This window comes from Thermobia domestica, chromosome 2, assembly GCF_964235325.1.
Source record: "Thermobia domestica chromosome 2, izTheDome1.hap1.1, whole genome shotgun sequence".
In the NCBI taxonomy this organism is placed as follows: Eukaryota; Metazoa; Arthropoda; class Insecta; order Zygentoma; family Lepismatidae; genus Thermobia; species Thermobia domestica.
In genome coordinates, this window is record NC_137455.1 from 347,974,245 (window position 1) to 347,998,262 (window position 24,018).

The 24,018-nt window shown below is 36.9% G+C and overlaps 1 protein-coding gene across 23 annotated transcripts in view; it reads left to right on the forward strand.

Moving 5' to 3' along the window:
• The window catches only part of sw (cytoplasmic dynein 1 intermediate chain short wing), a 159,714-nt gene extending 153,250 nt beyond the window's left edge, over positions 1 to 6,464 (forward strand). For all 23 annotated transcript variants that reach the window (XM_081749222.1, XM_081749230.1, XM_081749220.1 and 20 more), the window contains 2 exons: positions 1,819 to 2,085; positions 5,640 to 6,464. In XM_081749222.1, coding sequence (XP_081605348.1) covers positions 1,819 to 2,085; positions 5,640 to 5,801 — 429 coding nt within the window. In that variant the 3' untranslated portion in view covers positions 5,802 to 6,464. The remainder of the gene's footprint in view (positions 1 to 1,818; positions 2,086 to 5,639) is intronic.
• Positions 6,465 to 24,018: the final 17,554 nt, after the last annotated feature.

The window sequence follows — 24,018 nt, forward strand, 5'->3', positions numbered from 1 at the left end:
CACCCATATGTTTGTGATGAAATTCTGAATTATGATTGGTTTTGTCTGAATTTGGTTCCCAATGATATCCCAGTTTCAAAGACAAAGTGAAATCAACTGTATAACCTGATTTTGCTGAGCTACCTTACACTTAATTTATATTACAACCGTCTTTTTTCTTAGGCATTGTTTCTCGCTGAACCAGATTTTCCCATTTCTGTAGCTGCAGCTTTATATATAACTATATTAAACCACGACTCAAATTTTTAGGGATTGCTAATTCTTAAAAGTGCTTATCAACTTTGTCCTTCCCCCCCCCCCCCCTTGTTTCATGCTTTTAAAGACTACAAAAATCTACAGATAATATAGTAGTTTATCTACATTTTTTTTTGAAGTAAAAATTATAACACAGTAAAAAAAATAAATATAAAATATTAAGATAATCTTTGTTTTTGCTCCATTCACCTCAACAGTGACGCCACAGTTGATCTGAAGGTACGGAACATAACAACAATAGAAACTGTAGTAGTATCGAAGAAAATTCGAAAATTCCAGCTATAATCATAAGGACATATCCCAGGGATGCCCCAGGTGAAGAAACGCTAATTATCTTATAACCAAAGTTATGGTTGACAGAGATCTACCTGTGTTCGAATGCTAATTTCAGATTCGGGTATGGAAAATAAAAGTAGAATTTCTTAATATATCGACACCAATTATAGAAATAAAAGCACGTTAGACTGAAATTCAGTATTAAACATAATATAAAAGCAACATGAGACCTCCGCGCGCGCACATACATACACAGACATACATACATATATATATATATATATCATGAGGGTTGTCATAAGTCATAGCAACTCTCTCTCTCTATCTCTCTCTTTCAAATGGGGTATAAAAGGACAGATCGAAGATACATGTTGGAAAGCTTAGAGCATGCATTGTTGAGTGGTCCTACCAGATGGTGTATATGAGTAGAGCTACATGTCTGAGCACGCCCTGAAGTTCAGTAGATGAGCGACAGTGGTCCGGAATGGAAATCACGAAGAGTGAACAACGTCTGTTATGTGAAGGTAGCATTTCTCCGCGGCAGGAATGCGCGGAAATGCCACACACAGTTACAGGAAGCACTAGGTCCACGTGCCCTACCCTGTCGAACAGTGACGAGATGGATAGCGGCTTTCAAACGGGGGCAGAGTGTCTGCTGCCGCTCTGGCTAATGTTAGCGCTTGAAATAAAGCAGATGGTATTCAACGCTTTCCTCGTCGACGGCTAGCAAGGATGAACTTGAAGATTACTTCTATGATTGCTAAACATCCAGGGTAACTTGCGAGACTTGTACTGTGCAATTGTGAAGTCTAAGTAGTTTTGTATAGCCGTTGCTCATACGTTGTCCGGTTGCATGTGTTTTGCATGTTCTCCATGAGGGCCTCCTTCATCCGGCCTTTCTCTGATATAAAACACAGATTGTTGGCTCTCACCTAAAGGAAAATCGCTAAAATTAATAGTTATGCGAACTCCATATTGTCAGTGGTGTAAGTTCCAACAACAAACTAAACATTCAATATTAATTTGTTGCTCTTATGTGTTCGATCGTCATAAAACAATCATTCCACGTCCAATAAATTTATGGAACTCTTCGAATTCTAGTATATCCAATAAACAACACAACAATCAAGCAGTTATAACAACGCGAAGGATAACACATTCAGATGCGAACCCTTTTTTTTTCTTCTTCTTTTTTTTTTTTTTTTTTCAATATTGTATATTAAAAACTGATTACAATTGGTTTACATTGTTGCAATAATTGTGTTAATGTTTAATGGTATATTTCAGGAAAAGAAGCCTTTGTATTCGTTTGAAGATAACGGAGACTATGTGTATGACGTAGCCTGGTCTCCCATTCATCCATCGTTGTTTGCTGCTGTAGATGGAACGGGACGATTAGACTTATGGAATCTGAATCAAGATACCGAAGTTCCAACTGCTAGTGTTGTAGTTGATGGATGTCCGGCTCTGAATAGAGTCTCGTGGACGCCATCTGGACTTCATGTGACAGTTGGTGATGATATGGGGAAGATATGGGTATATGATGTAGGAGAGGTGAGTATATACGTTTGAACCATATCAATAATTTCTATTTCAAGATTACCTTGTCATCGTAGTTCTCTGCTTTCCGCTGTATAGCTAACGTGTTTAAATTTTGTTCCTTGCCTGTACCATTGATATAATATAAAGACCTAGAGGTGCCCTTCCCTATGTCGCAGTATTGATTCGAGCGTGGTGTCTATTGTAGCGTTCGATTCCAGATATCCTCTTCCAAGATGGCGTATTCCGCAAGTTTCGGTCAGCTGATATATGTAAACAAACAAAACGCACATATCAGAACTCCATTTATATACAATGTACAAGCAGCAGATAACATTTAAGAAAGATTGGTTAATCAAAAATGTTGTTAGTGTACCAAATTAGATTATCACAGGTAGCAGTAATTGCCATCATTAGTAATTTTTAATGTAGGGAAAGTAGGCCTACTCCCTCCACAGCCTTGCCAAGGTGTCACAGAACATTGTACGTTACGTAATTTTGGCAAAATTTCCAACAACTCATAAACATATAGTTCAGTAAATAAGCAAACTTAATAATAGTTTGACAATTCTCTAGGTAGTAGTCTTTACGAGCTTTTTGACAATGCATATACGATGCATATGCCATTATATTATTGACTGTTAAACAGTGTAAAAGAAGAAAGTAAGTCACTTATTTTTGACATGAAATTCCAAACAACATTGATTTTTCTCGTCGTGCAATTTTTTCTAGGAATACAGATAATCAACAATAAAACAGACATAAACTACCATGGAATATTACGTGGAAATACCTCTTTTTCCGATTCCAATATGGCGGATCGATTCGATATATGTGAGCTCGATACCATCAAAGATCTTACATCAGGGCACCTCTAGGTCTTGATATTATCTCGATGCCTGTACCTGTTGCGCGATTGTCCTTCACTTGATAAATATCATTGTTTTTGGAGATCTCTTTCCTTATTCATTTTGCAAAATAACTGGTTCATCTTTTGAAATACGTAAAAGATATTTATTTTCAACGTGACTGTACGCATCCCGGCTCGCATGTAATCTAATGGTTACCACACATCTTTTTATGCTCATGATCCGATATAGGCACATAATTATTGGTGTTGATTTAGCAAACCTATTTTAATATACAACAAGCAGACGATATGTCAAGGAAGTCAGAAATAGGATTCTAGAAGATGGTATGATCAACATGCATTACCCAACAGAACATGCGTCATTTGGCTGGCCATAGTCCTCCGTAGGTTAGAAGTGCGATAGTTCATTATTCTTATATAAAGCTATTTTCCTTTTTTCTTTCCTAAGTTAATTTACCAGTTGTAGAAACCGAAAGAGAAGTGCATTTACTTCGTTTAGAAAAGACACGAGCATACGAGGCTTATTACTTTATAACATTAGTCTTCTCCAGTCGAACTAGAAATGAGCGTAATTGAAACTAACAACGAGGTATTTCGTACGCAAAGAGTTCCAGTGTATATATCTAGAATTAAAAGTAATAAGAGTAATAAAAAGGGGACTATGTATCGTTGTGCATATATACGCGGCACGTCCAGAAAGTAAGTTCCGTTTGGTAATAAAATTAAATTGTGTACAGATACAGAAAAATTATTTATTGCACAAAATTCTACAACTCTTAAACTACTTTTCCACATAACTGCCGAAATTTTGCAGGCATTTGTCATAGCGTGGTACAAGGTTTTGTATACCTTCTTCATAGAAGTTTGCCGCCTGTGTCTTCAACCAGTTGGAAACAGTTTCTTTCAGCTCGTCGTCATTGTTGAAGTGTTGACCGCCAAGGAAAGATGTGAGATGTAAGAACAGATGAAAGTAACCCTGCGGTTTTCCTGGATCTTGTCATCAATCACGTGAACCAGAAAACGAATCACCGCTCTGATTTCACAAGCGGCGGGATTTTCAATCAACACCGACATTGTAAACAAGCACAACAAAACGTACGTGACTGACAGCGATCTCCAAATGGCGCACGTCTCCTTGATACAGAGCGTCTACTGCACATGTGCGGAACTGCGATCGCAGCGCTGCAGCGGAGATAAATTGAAACGGAACTTACTTTCTGGACGTGCTATGTAAATGTATTGGAAGCCAAAGATGGAGTATTGTCGATCTTAAAGTTTTCAGGGATTAATGACAAGTAGTTATTAATGGCAGTTCAATTATAATCCGTAGACATCGCCAGAGTTCTCGTATTGGTCATAATTATAAAGTACATCTACTGAAAGTTGTATGTCTGGAAAAGCATGCGTGAAATGCTAGGTAGTTATTTCTAGTTGTTCATATTTAAACTGAAGTAATAATGAAGTGTGTAGTTGTTAGAAATATTCAGTCTTCAATATTTAATTTTAACTCATTAGACGGAGCTTTCAGTTATGAAATTAGCTTCCAAACTACGATGAAATTTACGTTTATTATTCTGTTCGATTGAATAAACAAATTACTTTTTGATACTCTGTGGATTTTTAACCGCACAGCAATAAATAAATAAAGGATTTGGCAGCATGGTTAAATCAAGGTTGCGTCAGCTAGAACTGCGTCTGTTTTCTATCAGCTATATAATAAATAGTGTGATATAATATTGATAATTTATGTAACACTTATTTTGATAAGGTACAGAACTGTAACAGAATATAAGGTAAAAAATCTGTATCAGAATGTATTACAGCGCGTCAAAAATATAAAGAAAGTTGTAGTAAGTTTTCAGAGTAGCAATCTTATTCTTTTGTAGGTGCTTGCATGGCACAAGACATAGGAGTATCATTTCGAGACTTCAAGATGGATTCCATTTTGGAGGACACAACATTATTTGTTCTGAGGGAAGACATAGTAAATCCAAACAACGTTTAACGGTCAGAATGAGTGATAGTAGATAATATTGGATTAGTAGCGCACTTAAAGTCCTTGACGTTCTTATAGAAGGTTATTTGCGTTCGGCCTGAGATCAGTAGCTATTCGATGTCTCAGCTGTATTACGCTCCGTTTCACGATATCTATAAATTGAATGCTCGGCTTTTTTTCTTTTCTTTCTTTCATTCGTTCGTTCACTCTTTCGTGCTTGCTTGCTTTTTGTTTCTTGCTTTCTTTTCGTCTTTCTCTCTCTCTCTCTCTCTCTCTCTCTCTCTCTCTCTCTTGTCTTATCGTGTCATTCAGAATTTTACAGATCTTATATGGATTCGTATAATATGTTTCTGTATTTTTTGGTACCAATTAGTGAGAAAACTTTTGACAAATTCGCAAAAAAATTATGTAATTTTTGCAGAAATCATTGTTTTCTTCAGAGATTATTTAAGAGTGAAAAATAAAAACGAAGTGGAGAGAGAGTTACAAAATAAAATTAATGCGAAAGAGGGATATAGACAAACGGGAACAACGATAATCGAGGAAGAGAACTATTAACTGGCGTTGTAATTATTTTTTGAATCTGCCTGCTTAGGAAGTGCCTTCTGAAATAAAGAAAGTTTAAGTTATTCTTCATATAATGGAAATAAAACATGTAATTTAATTTTATATAGTTTTGTAATAATATTATGTTCTTTTCAGCAACTCGCTCAACCTCGCCACGATGATTGGTCCAAATTCGTTATAACACTTCAGGAGTTGAAAAACAATCAAGCGGATGAAGAAATAGATAAGTTAGGAATGAGCTCGGGACCAGGGAGCTTAAGCAGCTTAACTTCCTTATCATCTAGTCCCTTAAGGTGATTAAGTAACCCGTTAACTCAGTAACACTAAAAAAATACAGCTCCAGTTTGAAGAAATTACACTAATTGTTGAGCCTAGTAAATTTGCACGAAAGAATACGTGATACTGTCTGTTCTCCTATACATATGCTTTTAATGTATATGTTCGTAAAAAGGATATACTATGTACAGGTTGATGAAATTACCCTATGTAACTAAAGTTACATGATAAGAATGTGATATTGAATATTATATATATATAGATATGTATAAGGTAGAAATGTGTACATATTTTCGGACGAAGCCTGTTATTGATTCTATATATACAATGAATGAAACCATTTTTTTTTCCTCAAGATATTTACTCTTGATTTGTAACTAATTTATTCTATAAATTTTGTGAATAAAATGTATATCTATTTGTAGAATTAACTTTTGTTCGAATCTGATATAATTGCATGCTTTTGTATCTCGCCAAAGTATAATGCCAAGCATTTGGAAAATGCACACTATAACAGTGAAAAACAAAGATCTTGTCTCCCCCACTGAATTTGTACGATATGTGCGTTATCATTATTGTAATTGGATATATTGTTTTATTCCTAATTTGTTTATACATTTATTTAGACAATATATTGATGTATGTTTTGGAAAAACGCCTTAATAAATGAAACTTAATACTTCATTATTATTTTATTATCTTTGACTACTGTAATTTTTGAGTAGTTGTACTAGTGTAAGAAAAACATGTTTTCAACTAATAACACTGCAAAGATTACATAACTTATTTGGGAGTTTAATTTGCCTCGAATTTCGAGATCATCTGTTACAAGTCCTTCATGGTAGCAGTTTGTTTTAACGTGACAGTCTAATCAGAATAAAGCCCACAAGTACAGTATCAAAGAGGACAATACATTCTGTGATGTAACAAACGATAAGCTGATAAGCAAAAAGGGAATAACTGTCTACAAAGGAACTACTCGTAGAAACATGTGAATAGCTGAATGCCCACTTCTCTGAGCCATAGATAGGTCTGCATGAGTGGCCGACCAGAAGCTCTGACTTAACACCCTGCAACCCCAGGGTTGTGAAAGAAGCAAGTCTATTATACCAAACAAATTATTTTGAAAGAACTTGAAGTGACTGGGGGAAGTTCTGTTTTCCATTCCACAAGAGTTCATGATTAAATTAGTTGATGCGGTTCCCCTAGCTGCTTCAGAAGGTGGTAGCGAATGCAGGCGCTTATATCGAATTTTAAATAAAAGTCCATACTATACCCTTCTTTCTCGCATTCATTTCTTTTAAATATATAATTAAGAAATAAATTATAAAAACTTCAAAACAGGGAGTAACCTTTCAATCAGCCTTGTGTTTATAATGAGCTGTGTTTCAAAAAGGTGCATGTCATTCTGAAACAGTTTTTGACAATATAGGAGAGAAAACTACGGTCATGATAGGATTACATGTAAACTACAATTTTTCAGGTGTTAAACTGTAGAGACAAGCATTTTTATTTTGTTTTTGTTGAAACTGTATATTTTATTCGATAGAGATTCAAACGAAAAGTAATATCTAATTCAAATGTCAATTTGGAATTTTTGGTGACGTGTATCCATGTATGATTGACACCTCCTCATTATATACATGAGAATCGAGAATCGTTCAATTAGTCCTTAGAAAAAGATAAAGAAAAAACATTATTTTTTGTATTTTTCAATATAATCTCTTTCAGCTCGACACATTTTTCCCAGCGTATGTCCGACCTTTTAAAGTCGTTCAAAAATATGATTACGAATGGTCCTAAAGTAGACATCTGCTTGGGCGATGACCTCGTTCGACGTGAATCGTTTTCGCCGAGCCATTTTTTTCAAGTTTGGAAATAAGTCACTGGGGGTCAGATCTAGTGAATACGGTGGATGCAATCAAATTTTAGTTCCATAATTTTCGTCATCGAAACTTGTCCTGATGGAAGAGATTTTTCCCCATCCCAAAATCTTTGCCCATTACCTTGTCTGCCGATTTCACAGTCTTCGTCTTCGGGCCTGGATTGCCTTTAAAAATCCAGTGTTCCTTTGTTTCTGGAATTTAATAATGTATCCATGTCTTGTCTAATGTTCTGTCGATGCAGAAACTCATCGGAATTGCGACGAAAAAGCCCCAAACCAGCTTCCGCATCGATCATACGATTGTTTATTCTCCACTGAGAGCAAACTTGGCACCCATCTTGTCGAGATTTTTCTCTCGCAAAATTGAAAACATTTTACCTAGTGATATGCCTGTAACCCCAACTATTTCGTGCACTTTGATTTCGTCGATCACTCAAAGCTGTGGATCGTGAATTTTGTCAAACATTTCGGAGGAATCACTTCTACTGGACGTCCCGAACGATATTCATCATTTGTGGATGTTTAAACTCATTTAACCAATTGTAAACAGTCGCTAACACAGGAGCAAATGTGCTGTGAACTTCATTCAGCTCGGCTTTGATCTCTTTCGGTGTTAAACCTTTTAAATAGAAGTGTTTAATTGCTGCACGAAATTAATTTCTTTCCATTCTGTCAAGTTTGTTTCTTCAATTAACTACGACAATGAAACCACGTGGTGGATATAGCTGAAACTTTAACAACATTCTAGCGAAGAATGGCGCTTGCTAAAAGCAAACAGTTTTCAATACTACGAGTGTCATCTTTGTGGTTTTCTAAAGACTTTTCGAACGACCCTCGTATTACTCTTAGTCGAAGATTTTTTAAAGCAATTATTGCTTCTATATTGGAGAAAAACGGTTGTAAAAGTTTAAAAAATATGAAGAGTAGTTCAATAATTGGAAGTAGGAAGAGCATGAAAGGGAAGCAAATTCTGTAATGAAACGTGGTCACAGTGAGCTTTATATCATTCTGATTTTTGGAGTCTCTTGAGTAAGGACATTTGTGTCTTTTTTACATACGTGTAAGTTTACGTGATAGTCCTTCCATCATCATTCCTGTCAGATGTGATTTCTGGTTTCCTCCGTGGAGGGGGACTTCTAATGCACGGAGGATGAAAGTAATACTGCGAAAATACAGGTAACCGATGTTGAGCACAATCGCAAATATGTCCCAGGAATGGGGGAAGATATTCCTTCCGGAACACCCCCTAAAATCATTACTCCCCATTGAAAGTTAATACTTTGAATTTGCTTGTAAGCACTAACAAGAGAATGTCTTTGTACTGCTTCAACATACCGCTAGGAATGGGATGCTTTCTGGTGCCTATTTCTAAAATGCAATGTACGTTTTACTTTACTACCTCAGTCCATTCCCTCTTAGTGGTTTCTTGATACCTCTTCGAACAAAATGTGATAGAAACTTAAATTCATATGGGTCCTGTCAGGGTTGGACTGATCCGCCAGGAAAATGCCCGGTCCACCCTTCCCTTAATGGCACCCTCCAAAAATAATTTAATAACAATAAAAAGGAAATTGGATATTTTTTCTAAAATATTTGCATTGTTTTTCTGGAATAATACATAAAATAATTTGCATAACTTGTATATTTTTGTTGGTAACAACTTTCAGGTCGCATATAAGGTTGGCCAATCGGAAGTTACATCCACGTCTTCCTCAATCAAACATCAAATTAAAAGAGAGTATTTGGAGTATCTCTATTTCAGAATTATATTTTATGTTATAGCTAAAACCATTTATAGTTACAGACGATATGAGATGACTATAGTCACAGCCAGTCATAATGACATACATCTCTCTAACCAATTGCTAAGGCGACCTCTCAATATCTGTACCACCGCCCCTTTCAAAAATCCAAACCACTCCTGGCTCCTATATCGCTATTATGTTTCTCCTTTTTCTTCCTCTTTAAAATTAAATTCATATTTTCAATACAGTGTCAAGTATATTATGTACATGGCGATCCTACAGGCGCGTATTACCTGACTTTCTCAGGGAGCGTTTTGCATTACGTACAAACTATTACGTTTAAATAAAAGTTTGGAAGTTGTTCGATAATAATGTTGGTTATTAAGTTTTCTAGTAATTTAAAGTTTTTTTTTTTTTTTTTTGTGTGTGTGTGTAATGAAAATGTTTAAAAGTTTATTTATTGTAAATTAAAATGTTATACAATAATTATAAAATTCCATATCTCTGGCTAACACATCATTCAATAAGTTCGTGCGTACGCGCTTTTCGCGTGGGAGACCCGGGTTCGATTCCCGGCGGGAGCTCATGTGGTTCGGATTCCACGTTAATCAGTAGGTCCACGTCTCATATAGCCTTGCTGCTGAAAGGGACGCTAAACCAAAATCAACTCAACTCAATAAGTTCGTAAGATGACTAATGAAACAACAACTTCAAGGCAAAATTCGACTTTTTTCATCAACATAGTCGCTTTCAAGAGTGATACATTCATTCCAACACTTCTCTTAACATTTCGATGCATTTTTTTGTAGAACGATTTATCTCTGGCCTCAAAAATAGGCTTCAGTTTCGGCAATCACTGCTTTATTGGAGTAAAATCTTTTTCCCTGGAGCATTCTTTTTAAGTCTACAAACATGTAGTAGTTGCTAAGAGCCAGACCCGGAGGGTATAGTGGCTGGGGAAGCAATTCAAAGTACAATTCATGCAATTTTGCCATTGTAGCGATCGATTTGTGACACGTTGCATTGTTTTCATGAAAGAACATTTATTTCTTCACTTGGGGTCCCCCCCCCCCCAATTTATTCCTTCAAACGCACTAAATAATGCCATGTATTTGCTATTGATGGTTCTTTCTTTCTCAAGATAATCTATAAATAAAATATGGGGCGCATCTCAAAATAGGGAAACCAAAACCTTACCAGCTGCCATTTGCGTTTTTGGTCGCTTTGACCAGCTTTCACCGATTGCTGTCCACTCAGCTGACTGCCGATTTGACTTTTTAGTGTAGTGATGGACCCAAGTTTCATCCATTGTTGCATATTGCATTGTTTTTTTTTTTTTTTTTTTTTTCCTCTCTGAAATCGCTTTAAATTAGCACTGTCAGCAAACTATGTACCCCCTTCGAACAGAGTTTTCTCATGGACGAATGTTTATTGCAAAATGGTGAACACAGTGCCTTTTGATATCTTTAAGATCTCAGCTATGTCACGCACCCAGTGTTTCTTCCAGACATTTTTTTTAGAGTGGAAGCACTCCGCCCTGGAAGAGACCAAATATACGTCTATAATACAATAGTAAATAGAATAGTACCCGCAGTGTATTCCTCCGGAATACTGAGTGTGCCTCCCGGAACATTTTTTCTAAAACAAACACTGCACACAACTTCACTTTACGGTCGGCCAAAACTACTTTGTAAACTTGAAAAAACCCCATTGTGAAAAAAAAAATCCTATATGTTGTACTATAGAGAATTGTACACGAAAATGCTCAAAAACCGAGTTTTTCTGCGGGAAAACTCCCGGATTCCTCCCTCGACTGGACCGGTATTCCAAACCCTGAAAGATTCGCCTCCACAGCAGACAATCCCTAAATCCGTCCATGCTCAAAACGCAATATTTATATGCTTTAAGGCAAGAAAACACATACATAAGAAAGAAACAATTCAGTATGGCACATCGAAATATAAATTGGATGAACTTCTATGAAGACACCACATTTTAAAAGCAAAAGGTAGGTAACAAAAATGTCGGTGTTGTCAACTTAGAAATTATTTCTACATAAGAAATAAAATCTTTTTACATGCAAAGGTATTCGTCCGTTACTGTGTATTAAAATGGATTTATTAAAGGTATTGGTGTAGTTTTACTATACGGATCCACAGAGTGAAAAATGTGGGAAAGTCTTCAATTTGCCCATTTAATGTCGAGAACAGAACCTAACGAACCCCTGCGGGGCTTCTAACCTGTTCCTACTCCTACTTCTACTACTACTTATACTATCGATCCGTATAGTAAAACTGATCGAAGGTATTTAGCATCTACTCTGCAGTGAAGGTATGTTTTGATCACTGAAAAAGCCAAGGCGGTATGCCTTTATTGCTGAAAAACCAGAGGTGGTATGGCATACCGTTTCACTTCGACCACTGAAAATAATAAAGCTGCTCTTTTCTTGTATGCTTTCCAGTTTGATATTTTGATAATCCTGTTGATGGGACGATCCGACTAATGAGATTAACCGACGTTAGTTAATTAACTATTTGTTAATCAACCAGAATGTGTATGTGTATGTGTATCTCGCAATGTCCAGGAAACATACAGAGAGAAAATCAAAACTTGTTCTAGAACCACATATATGGTTGTATATATATTAAATGCCGCAGCCATTAGAAATGTCGACTATTACACTGGTGATTAATAATAAGTAGAAAATTGACTTAAGTAAATTGTTATGCACTATATATTATCTTGGTCATAACCGGTTATAAACCAAAATGGCGCAGACATGTCCGAAAACGCCCGTGTTAGCAATAAATATCGTAAATAAAAAGAAAAATGAAATGAAATCTTTTAAGTTTTACGTCCCACGGTTATGCCGGTTAGGCTAAAGGAGACGGTGATGATGAGAGATGAGTGAAATGATGGAATGAAGAAAGTGGGAGGAAACGGGAGAACCCCGAGAAAACCCATGAGCACGGTGTTCGTCCACCACAAAGTTCACACGGCGCGAGCTGTGATCGAACCAGGGACTCCAAGCACCGGAAGTGAACGCTCTACCACTGAGCCACCGCGCCCCCTATTGTAAATAAGAAGATTATCGTTATCAGAGATGTCCACACTCATTTAACATTTGTTACACACTAAAAAGAACTACAAAATAACATTTCTGCAAAATTAGGATTGTATTAAACCGGAGCTCGAGATGGATCATCCTATATCTGCGCCCTGTAGTCTCGAACCGCCCCAAAAATCAACTTTTAGGAGCTTACACTGCAAAACAAATGACTACGGTTTCCGCTTTAGAAATGGAAGTCTCAGCTTGAACTCAAGGCGACAAATCATGTTTAGATTTCACGCCACAAGCGTGGGCAGACCCTTGTATTAGGGAGGGTATCAATAGCGGTACTCCTGAAGATATGCAACCCCTAGTGATCATTACTTTTTTTATAATTTAATTTTTATTTTTATTTGCCCGGAGGATGTTGAAACATCTGGGAAGGTGGCGGACCCATTTACGATTTTGTTGAAATTCAGGGATTTGGCTAGTCGAGGTTTGAGAAACCTGTTAACCAATTTTAAGCTTCTCATTACATAAATCTGAGTCATTGTCATTCATTTCGTAAGAGCAAATTATATGTAATAAAATATATTGAATAAAACAATAATAGAATTGTATTTACTTACCAGGTAAACGAAAGCCGAATTTTAGCAAAATACAACACACTTCGTCTTCCACCACCACACAAAAGACATACATAAACAAACACTTTCTGTTACGATTTGGCAGTACCTATATTTACAAATATTGAACAGTATCTGTAATACTTGGTTGAACATCTGATATCTTCCAAAATGTCCTAGACTACAGTACTAGTCTTCGTTCAGACGGAACAAGAGTTTTAAATACTTTTACTATGTCACTGCCAGACACCTGTGCGGCATGCTTTTAAAGGTAACATCAGATGATTTAATTTAAGCACACATCCGATGTTGTTGATCGCAATTTAGATTTCATGTGTGTCATTTTTGAGAACACTCTTTCACACGAACAACTTGTCACCGGAATAACACAGAACATTTTGAGCAATTTACGAAAGATAGTGTATGTTACCGTTGCTTTAGTATCATTCATCCACTTTAACCATTCCAACGACAGTCGATTTTTATTCGCAGAAATCTTTAGATGAACTTCCGCTTGTAGCCCAATTGCGGACACATTGAATTGAGACAAAATAACTTTTAGATATTCTGAATCAGGTTTCAAAGCCAAAAGGATGCCCACTGCATTCACCAATTTGACGGTTTCTTGACTAAAACGTTCATTTATACTACTGATGAGGGAATTAAGGAGACGATATAACGTTTCCAGTTTGAATTCTTCCTCTTTGAACTTGAACTGCACTTGATTTTCCCACGCATCATCCAGTCGACGAGACACTTTTATTCTTTTCACTGGTGGGACTTCTACATCTAAGTAATCACACATTTCAGTGGCGCTTGAGAATACGCTTTTCAACCACGTATCGTCGTCTCGTAAGTTCTGTAAGGTGACCTTAAGGTTTTGTACATGTCTATTCAGAAAGTAGGTCAATCTCTGAAGATTGCAACGACCTGCTAATTACAAAGGTTGTGCAACCTACGTTTGGCCGATTTCGTTCCTTCCCCCTCCCGGACAGAATGGACAAACCCGACCTGGCTCGTGGCTTCCTGCAGTGTTGTGCAGTGGCTTCCAGGGAACGGAGTTGTTTTTCCGCGCGGACGACAATAACGCACAAAACAGAACCATTGTTGTGAGTGTTGTGTTAGATTTGTTCACTGTGCGAATTGAAAAATTTTCCCAGGGGGGGATGAATTTCACCCATATGCGCACCCAGTCCTCCCCCACACATATATATATATATATATATATATATATATATATATATATATATATATATATATATACGCTAACAAGTACAAAACAGTTGAGATGTGAGATCTTTCATAAATTTTCACTCAAGTAATATTTAGGTTAGCTACGCAAAGTAAGAATTGTTCCCTTTTTCTATCTTATCTTTATGTCCATTTAAAAATACTCCAGAGGGGGAAAAAGTTATCCCTGCCAGGGATAAAATTTTTCTTCTCCAGGGTGGGAAAGATTTTTGTCAGAGGGGGAAATCCCTGGCATCTCCCCCCCGCCAATTCGCACCCTGGATTTGTTTCCAAGTATGTGAGTTTCCGCTCTATGACCAAAATGCCGCCCAAACTAAGCCGGTTTTGGGAAGGCTATGTTGCGACTCTTTATTACGCCACTTTAGTGTTTCTGTCATTAGAGAACAGTGCAAGAAGAATGGTTACAACACCAGTTTAAGTGGAATAAAAATGTCATTAAAAAGTACAAGAACAACGAAGCTCCACCATTTGGATCACCAACGCAGTTGCCTAAGATGCGGGAATGCACCAAGGCCACTCCACCATGCAGAGGAAACTTCGCAAAATGGCAATGCAAGAAAATCTGCCAATATGGCTAATCGTAGGTATATGGCTAAGGCTATGGCTAAGGTATATGGCTAATCGTCTTGACGTGTTTTTGGAAACTGTGAGCCGGACGTTACACCATCAACTCAAGCTAGATAAAGTCATGTAAGTTCGCGGCCATCTCACAGATGCCCACCAAAAGGAACGAAAGTGTAACTCCCGGAAGCTGTACGAACGGCATCTGGCAAAAAAAAGGTGGATGTACGTCGTAACGCTCGATGAAGCATGGGTTTACCTTTCCGACTGCGGCAAACCGAGAGCCATCATGTAGCGAGAAAAAGACGCCAAGAACTTCAGAAGGTGGGTCCGTGTCTGTAAAGAATCCTTCCCAAAAGGGTTCATGGTCGTTACTGGCTACTATTACCGAGGTAAACTGAAGATTCGTAGGGTGGCGAAGAACTGCAAAATAAATTCGCAGTATTTCCAGGAGCAGATCATGCGGCCGATCTACGAGCATAAGATTCCAACAATGTACGGAAATGACGCCAATCTGGTGCGCATTCACATGAACAAGGCCTCATCACATACCTCACGATTGTCCCTCGCGTTCTACAGGGAGATGGAGGAGGCAAGTGGTATACAGGTGATACCTTTCAATGAGGTACTAGTTAAATCTCCAGATGCAAGTCCTGTGGAGTATTGTGGTTTTGGATTGCTGAAGCGGGCTTTGGGAAAACGGCGTGTGACAACTGTGGAAGGACTTTGGAAAGCTGTGCAAAGGGAATGGGACAAGATTTCCCTCCCAGTTCTTCAGAGAAGCCCATTACAGTGGAAATTACGCTGTCGGGCTATTGTTAGGAACCAAGGGAAACCCATCGAGCACTTACGAACCTGGCGCCATGGATTCTTCTAAATTCTCTAAAGTCGAAATTGGCCAAATGTGGACTGAACAACCTCTGTATAGCAATTGGACCTAATATGTGAGGTAACATCTCTAAACAAATGATAAACTGAAATGCTTTCATTTGTGAAAGCAGCCCGTTTGCTTTCGCCCTCATTTCAGTTACTTTTGTAGTTGAGGCGACTTCTTCAAAAGCTTCCACCAAGCAGGGTTGATATGTTTAAAACAAAATGTTTAAAACAAGTGTTTAAAACGAAGGCTGTTGTTTTATTCAGTTTGTTTTAAACGTTTTAAACAAATTATTTTAAACGTGTTTTTGTCGATGCTGGTTGGATATGTTTAAAACAACTAAAATATCAGATTGAAGAAGCTAATTTAATTTTCTAACAAACAACCCATCCTCCGCAGAATTTGTGCATGCAGTAAACTACAAGCAGAGTTATATTCTTATTATAACAGCAATTACTGAACGAAATTCTGCACATCAGTGTGCGTATAACTAAACCAACAGAAATTCAAGTGAACTATTTGAACATTTCTTAATTTTCAACAATAACGGAGGTTAAACACACTATACACTATTCTAAGATCCAAATTCACAAATTCAAAACTTGGGTATTTTTTTATCACTATCATTTCCATAATAATGAACAGTCCTCAGATCATAAGCTGGAAGAAATGCTCTGACAAATACAACTCATAGAAAAGAGCAGTGACTAGCCTACAAGGAGCAAATGACATATTTTAACTAAACAGTTTTCAAGATACATCTCTATCTGCAACATGGGTAGCTAACAATGATTAGTGTCTACGGCATAACAACACAATTAACTCTAGACACCCGCCAGAGATTTTAACAAAATGGTAGACTCTCACGTTCGGGGCTCTGGTGACCACCCTAATTATCACAGAGTCATAAGCTATGCACCATTGGAAAGCTTATAGACCACAGATTCCAACGAGGTAACATTCCTGAAATTCCCGCCGTATTAGTAGAAAAAGAACAGACATAAAAAATTATTAAAAATATGAAAATATTTACTGTGCGGGGCCCTGGCTATCCTTGCAGTAACCCTACGCTGACAAAATGATGCTAATGTGTAGGCCACATACTTGTGATAATAATATAAGAAATGGTAGCCATTGCTACCATTGCGTAATGAATTCGTTTTATGTAGGAGTAAGAAATATTTAACAAAATATACACAGAAAAACATTCATTGAATTTGACATTCTCTCCCCTCCCCCACTATAGTACCACGTCCATATGCAAATCATTTGTGCTGCATACATCATGTATACGAACAAGAATTATGCTTCTAGGCCACTTCAGTGAAATATAACTTGTGTTATATGGGACCATCCCGAAAATAAATGTAAATTAACCAAATTTGACCCCCTCTTCCTCTATAAACAACAAGTACACACACAGGTTACTATCATGTAGGGAACTACTTCATTGCTTCACATACCTATTTTTATGGATGTACCACAAAGGGGGGAGGAATACCCGCCAAAACCTGATGAAAATTTTTTTAAAAACTCATTCTCCCTCTCTCGGTCGTACATACGTACCCCCTATATACATAAAATGCAACTGACGGAAAGCTTCATCCCTCAAAAATACTTTGGTACCAAATCATCTTTCTAGCTTAATTAAGGACTGAGCTATTGATGTTTGTTGTATAAATAAATGTAATTTACGTCAAAAATCTTAAACTCCAAAAATTGGCTAACTTTGTCCCCTCCCTGCAAACCCCATATAAGCAAGAAGTACAAATAGACGATATTACCATGTAGTGGCCTACCTACTTCATTAACAATCTTTATTAATCTATCCCCCAAGAGGGGGAATGGCCCCCAAAAAACTGTTTAAGAAACAAAAAATAACGATATTTACCCCCCTCCCACATACATAAAATGCACACCAGCAAAGCTGAATCTTTCAGGAATAAATTGGTACTAAAACCATCTTCCAGCCTTAATTTGAGGTTTAAGACTGAGGCATTGAGGTTTAAAGCCCTGACACAGCAGTTGCGTCAATAGGCGTTTAAAGAAAATAAGAATGGGAAGGTAGTCAGCGAGAGAAATGAGGTCATAGGAAGGTGGAAAGAATACGTTGAAGACTTATATGAGAGTAGGGATAGACCGGACAGCCTAAATGTTGAAGTAGAAAATTAAGTAAGCAAGGATGATAAAGGATTTAGTATTCTTAGGGATAAGTTTGAAAAGGGCTATATCTGAGATTAGGAATGGAAAGGCAACCAGAATAGATAACATACCAGTCGAATTCATTAAAAATATAGGAGACAAGGGAAAGGAAGAATTGTTCCGACTATGCAATGAAATATATGAAACAGGAGAATGGCCAAAAAACTTTCTGAAAACGATCATGATACCGATGGCTAAGAAATCGAACCCAAAGAGATGTGAGGATTATAGAACTATTAGTATCATATCTCATGCAGCTAAAATTCTGCTCCGAATACTGAACAGAAGGTTATATGAAAGATCAAATAAAGAAGTTGAGAAGGAGCAGTTCGGGTTTAGAAGAGGCAAAGGCACAAGAGATGCAATTGGATTATTAAGGGCGATCGGTGAAAGATTTATAGAAAAAGGGAAAGAGGTGTATGTTATATTTATTGATCTAGAAAAGGCTTTTGACGGCGTGAATTGGAAATTGTTGTTGGGAGTTCTAAGGAAGATAGGGTTGGAATGGAAAGATAGAAGACTCATAAGAAACTTATACATGAACCAACAAGTAAGTGTTAGGATAGGGGAAGAACTGACGGAAGAGAGTACAATTGGAAGGGGAGTTCGACAAGGATGCTGCCTCTCGCCAACACTATTTAATGTCCATCTAGAAGAGATAGTGAAAAAGAGTTTACATGATGATGATGGCATTTCGGTAGGAGGTAGAATGATTAGATGCATAAGATTTGCAGACGACATGGCGCTTGTTGAAGAATCTGAAAAGAAAATCAATAAAATGTAGAAAAAATGAGAAAGGGCTTTGAAGAATATGGGTTGAAAATAAATGTTAGAAAGACAAAAGCCATGGTGATTGGAACGAAGGGATCGGTGTCAAATATAAATGTAGGAGGGGAGAAAATAGAACAAGTGAATAGTTTTCGATATCTGGGTAGTATTCTTAGTAATAACATGAAGTTCGAACGTGAAATAAAAGCAAGGATAGGAATGGCGAAAGAAGCCTTTAGGAGGAAGAAAAGTCTGTTTTGTGGGACCTTGAATAAAGAGTTGAGAAAAAGACTCATAAAATGCTTCATGTGGAGTGTTGTACTGTATGGGGCAGAAACGTGGACATTACGTAAAGGTGATGAAAATAGACTGGAAGCCTTCGAAATGTGGGTGTGGAGAAGAATGGAAAGAATTAGTTGGGTCGAGCGCAAAACGAATGAGAGAGTGTTAGAAATGGTGGGTGAGAAAAGAACACTTTTAGATATTATTAGGAAGAGGAAGAGAAACTGGTTGGGACATTGCCTAAGAAGAGATTGTATCATGAGGGACGTCCTAGAGGGTATGGTGGCGGGAAAGAGAGGGAGGGACGAAGGAGATTACAATTAATGGATGATATAAAAACAGAAAGATCATACGCGAAGACAAAGAAGTTAGCGGAGGACCGTGGAGCATGGAAGCTTCTCAGATGCTGCAAGTGACCTGCCAATAAAGGCAGAATACCTACTATGATTATTATTATTATTATTATTATTATTATTATTATTATTAGTAGTAGTAGTAGTAGTAGTAGTAGTAATAATAATAATAATAATAATAATAATAATAATAATAATAGTATTATTAGTATTGGGGTCTGTTCAAATATTATGTAATCACGTTAGGTGGAGGGGGTGTCTGGAATTTGATTACTTTTGATTACAAGGGAAGGGGAGGGGTATAAGAGCTGATTACGAAATCACAAAAAATTAGTTTAAATTTAATATACGTACTATTTAGCCCTATGATTTCAAGCACGTACCGTCGCCAACTCTGCTTGTGAGTAATCAAACATTGGAAAACTTCTAAACATTGCATTATACCTATATTTTAGAACAGTTTAGTGTAACATCCCAAAAATATACTTAGAAAATAAAGTTTGTATCTTTTTACTACGTAATATTAGGAAAAGGGTCTGATGATTGATTACTTTGGAATACAAAGGAGGAGAGGGGCCTAAAATAGCAAAATTATGATTACGTAATATTTGAAGGGCCCTTATTATTATTATTATTATTATTATTATTATTATTATTATTATTATTATTAAGTTAAATCTCAGGGAACACACTGATGCTCTGGGAGGGTCCATATATAAATGTATAAATTTCTCAACAGACTCACCAGCTGAATGCTGAATCGTTCCTTTTATCGAGGTTTGGAACGATTTTTTTTATCATTCTATCACAAATTCTGTGTGCTATAACCAGGGTTGGGTAATTACGCGTTAAAAAAATGTTTCCTACGTGACGCGTAAAATACGCGTAATTTACGTAAAATACGTAAAAAATTAGAAACAGGTCTACAAATTAAAAGAAAACATTTTACGCGCTGAGCTTTAAAAAAAATTCTTCCTAAAATTGTATGGAATCTAGCTGGATTTTGAAAAATTTAATCCGTAAGCATAAACTGGGAATTTTGTATTGACTTTATAAAGTAACATTGTATAATACGGTTTGCATGTGTGACTGTTTAGAACCCATTTCATCATGTTTCATATTTTAAACCCTCTGTAATCGAGAAAAGTTTTATGGCAGAGAAGCCGTGGGAGAAACTATTGTGCAATACAATAACAACGGTAAGCCTTCGTGGTCTCCATTTGTGACGACTTTCTGCAATGTCTGATGAAAGCATCACGAACAAGTAGAGGAGCTTCTGCTGGAAAACCTCGGCCCTTCAGGAATAACTGGCTACCAGCAATATCGGGGAAAATGTGGAAAATTTGAAGAACTAATGAAGAAGGGAATTACAACACCACGCACATTCTGGTATTTCGCTACTCGGCAACATAAGGAGTTGTCGGAATTTGCTATGAAGTTACTGAACATCCTAGCATCTTCAGCGCAAATTGAAAGACTTTTCTCAAATTGGTCCTTTGTCCATAACGTCACAAGTAACCGGCTCAGCTTCGAACGTTCGAAGAAACTACTTCAAATATACTACACCCTCAAATTACAAGACCACTCAGGATATGAATATTAGTGTGATTAAGAGTATTGTGTTTGAATTGTACTAAACTATAATGGAAATGGCATGTAACATTTTTTTAGAATTAAAATAATGCCTAAGTTTTAAATGAAATGATATACCGGTACTCAGTATTATTGGAACCAAGTGAAATATATTCAGTATTCGAACTAGGAAGAAAGACCAATTGTTTCTTTCCAAAAACAACGAAGAAACAAGTAGTTCAATATTCTGTTGAGCATTTTCTTCAGTTTTGTCTATTTATTATGAGCATGAAAAATTTCTACATTAAAAGTTCAAATGATAGTCAAGTGCTAAGGGAAGTAATATATTTAGTGTTGTTGTTGGACTTGGAAGAAAAGAAGAAAATAAATGAGTTCATTCCGAAAAATGGAGTATAATGTTCTGTTGGGTGCTTTTATATTTTTTTTTTCAGTTGTGTGTGTTTAAAATGAGAATCTAGTAACTTTTACATCGAAAATTCAATATGTCGGAAACGAGAGTAGCCAATCAGACGTGCCGATGCTTGGTTGTTTTCTGGCTTCATTATTTAATAGGATGAAGATATATATGGGGCAGATCCCCTATTTTATAAGATCCTTGATTAAAAGCTGCAAAGGTATAACAATAAATTGCTATAATCAAAAGGTTACTTGATACTTTGAAACATATCCGAACCAACATATTTTTAATGTGTGTGCTTATATGTTGAGTGGTTGTGCTTGTGTGTGTGCTAATAGGTGGAAAGTAGTAGTGGGCCGGCGAGGGGCTATACAAAATTATCTTTTATTACTATGAATCGCCCGTCCCGGCATATCCCATCATTAGACGGTTCCCGCAGAATACGCACAATTCTTTACCTCCAAGTAATACAACTTTGCACTATATTACTAGTAGGTTCAGAAGGTTCGTATCTCCGTCAATCGCCCAACAATCCAGAAAAGCGCAGTTTACCTTACCGCAACGGTCCAGATTCGGACGGTTTCACCTGTGAGAAGACCTAAGATGTAACAAAGAAAATAGGTGAGAGCATCACCCACTTTCACAAATCAGTTACATGAAATATTACAGTTTCGTTTTACCTAAGTCATGCTTCCTGGAAAAGGAACAAATAAATATAAATGCTTTCAGTGCCATTTATTAATAATAGTTAAACGTACCTGAAACACTGTATAAATTTACAAAGTTACCTTGCCCCAATATTATAGTCGGTTCGTAGAAATACTTCGAAATTTCTTGCAAGAACAAAGTCTTAGTCCGATGAAGCATGCGAATGTTCGTGATCACACAGTGTGAGTCCTTTTATTTTCTAAATCTGATGAATCTTCTCGCAATAATTGTTCTTTACGTCACGTCTGACGATTTTTAAAGCGATTCGTTCGAAGAAACATTATAATTGTGTTATTCCACAATCAGGTCGAAGAAATTCGGGTAATAGTATACATGAGAACGTCGTGATCTGCGTTTCTTCTGTGTTCTATTACCACTTCTACATGAAATACCATAAATTTTCTACGTAGTGCAATAGTAAGAAGTATCCATGTGCACAAGACATGCGATATGCGTTAAATTCCCCCCCCCCTTACACACACATAGTCATAGATAAAGTACAAGGGCACTACACATGCAGATATGAAGTACAGGTACGTTCTGTTTTATTTTCGTATCAGTCGATAAGTAAATCAAAGTCGCTTTGTTACCCCCTTGGTAAGTTCGTAGATACTCAATGAATAATCCCTGAAAGTATGAGCGTCCAGCTCCTTCGGGAACTGACGCGGCTTTACGTATACTATATCCGAAATTCGAATAATTCAGTGACTTTGACGGAGATTTGTCTATCATACACCTTTTCTTAACATAGTTCACCCGCCGAATGCTTTGTCCACCTAAAATTATCTCGTCCTCTACCACTTTTTATCAAGAAGTACATTGTAGTATAGTATTACTTTAGTAGTAGCTGATAAAGTACTCACAAAATGCACTAATATCACTTATGTAAATGACTTGTAAAATATTAAGCATAACTTCAGCCTTTTAAAGGTATTACGTAGTTCACATTTTGAATATACGCATGGTATCAAGGCTTAGTTACATTCAACAAAATTTTGCTGATTCATCTTACGCACCAACCCATCGACAGAAATTCTTAGTTTTTCCACACAGGTTTCTCTTAACTTTCTCCTTGCTTTTCTTACACTCTTCTTTCTTTCAGTACTACCAGGTGACAGCACAATTAGCGGAAGGCATACACAAAACGAACTGTACGAATCCAAATGTACACTAACGCAGAATTTGCGTCACAAAAATACACTAACGCAGAATTTGCGTTAAGACAAAAAAAAAATATATCAAGCAAAAATTTGGAGCAGTTACACACTTCGACAGAAGAATTACTTTGTTGGTCTTCTTTCTTGCGCCAGAAATCGAACACTTTTTTTCATATTAACAATTAAGAAATTTTCAATCGTCACACAAGTTCCTGACAAACAATTCGAAAAGAAAAAACGTTGACATAGTCACAATGTCCCAATCGGGAAACTTGACTTATAACCTGACACTCAAAACGGATATACAGTGGCTCAATAAAGAAGTCGGACATATATTTACTTACACATTCTAAGAGGAATAAACCTTCCAAAGGTATTCTACAGAGAACAAAAAATAAAAAATAAAAACTAACTAACTAACTCTATGGCCTATGGAACCCGGAGGTTCAATGCCGCGTTCACAAAAGCTCTCCTCTGACTTCTATCCTTAGCTATCTGCATCCAGTTTCTGCTTTGTATTCCAATCTCTGCGAGATCCATCTTAATATTGTCCTCCCATCTGCGCCTAGGTCTTCCTAATGGTCGTTTTCCGATTGGTCTTCCAGTCAAGATTTTGAAAGCGTTTCTACTTTCTCCCATTCTAGCTACATGACCCGCCCACCTAAGCCTCCTAGACGACCCTAACAATGTTGGGTGAACCATATAAATTATGTAGTTCCTCGTTATGAAGTTTCCGCCATTCCCCATTCCCGTTCCTCTTGGGTCCGAATATTCGTCTCAGGATCTT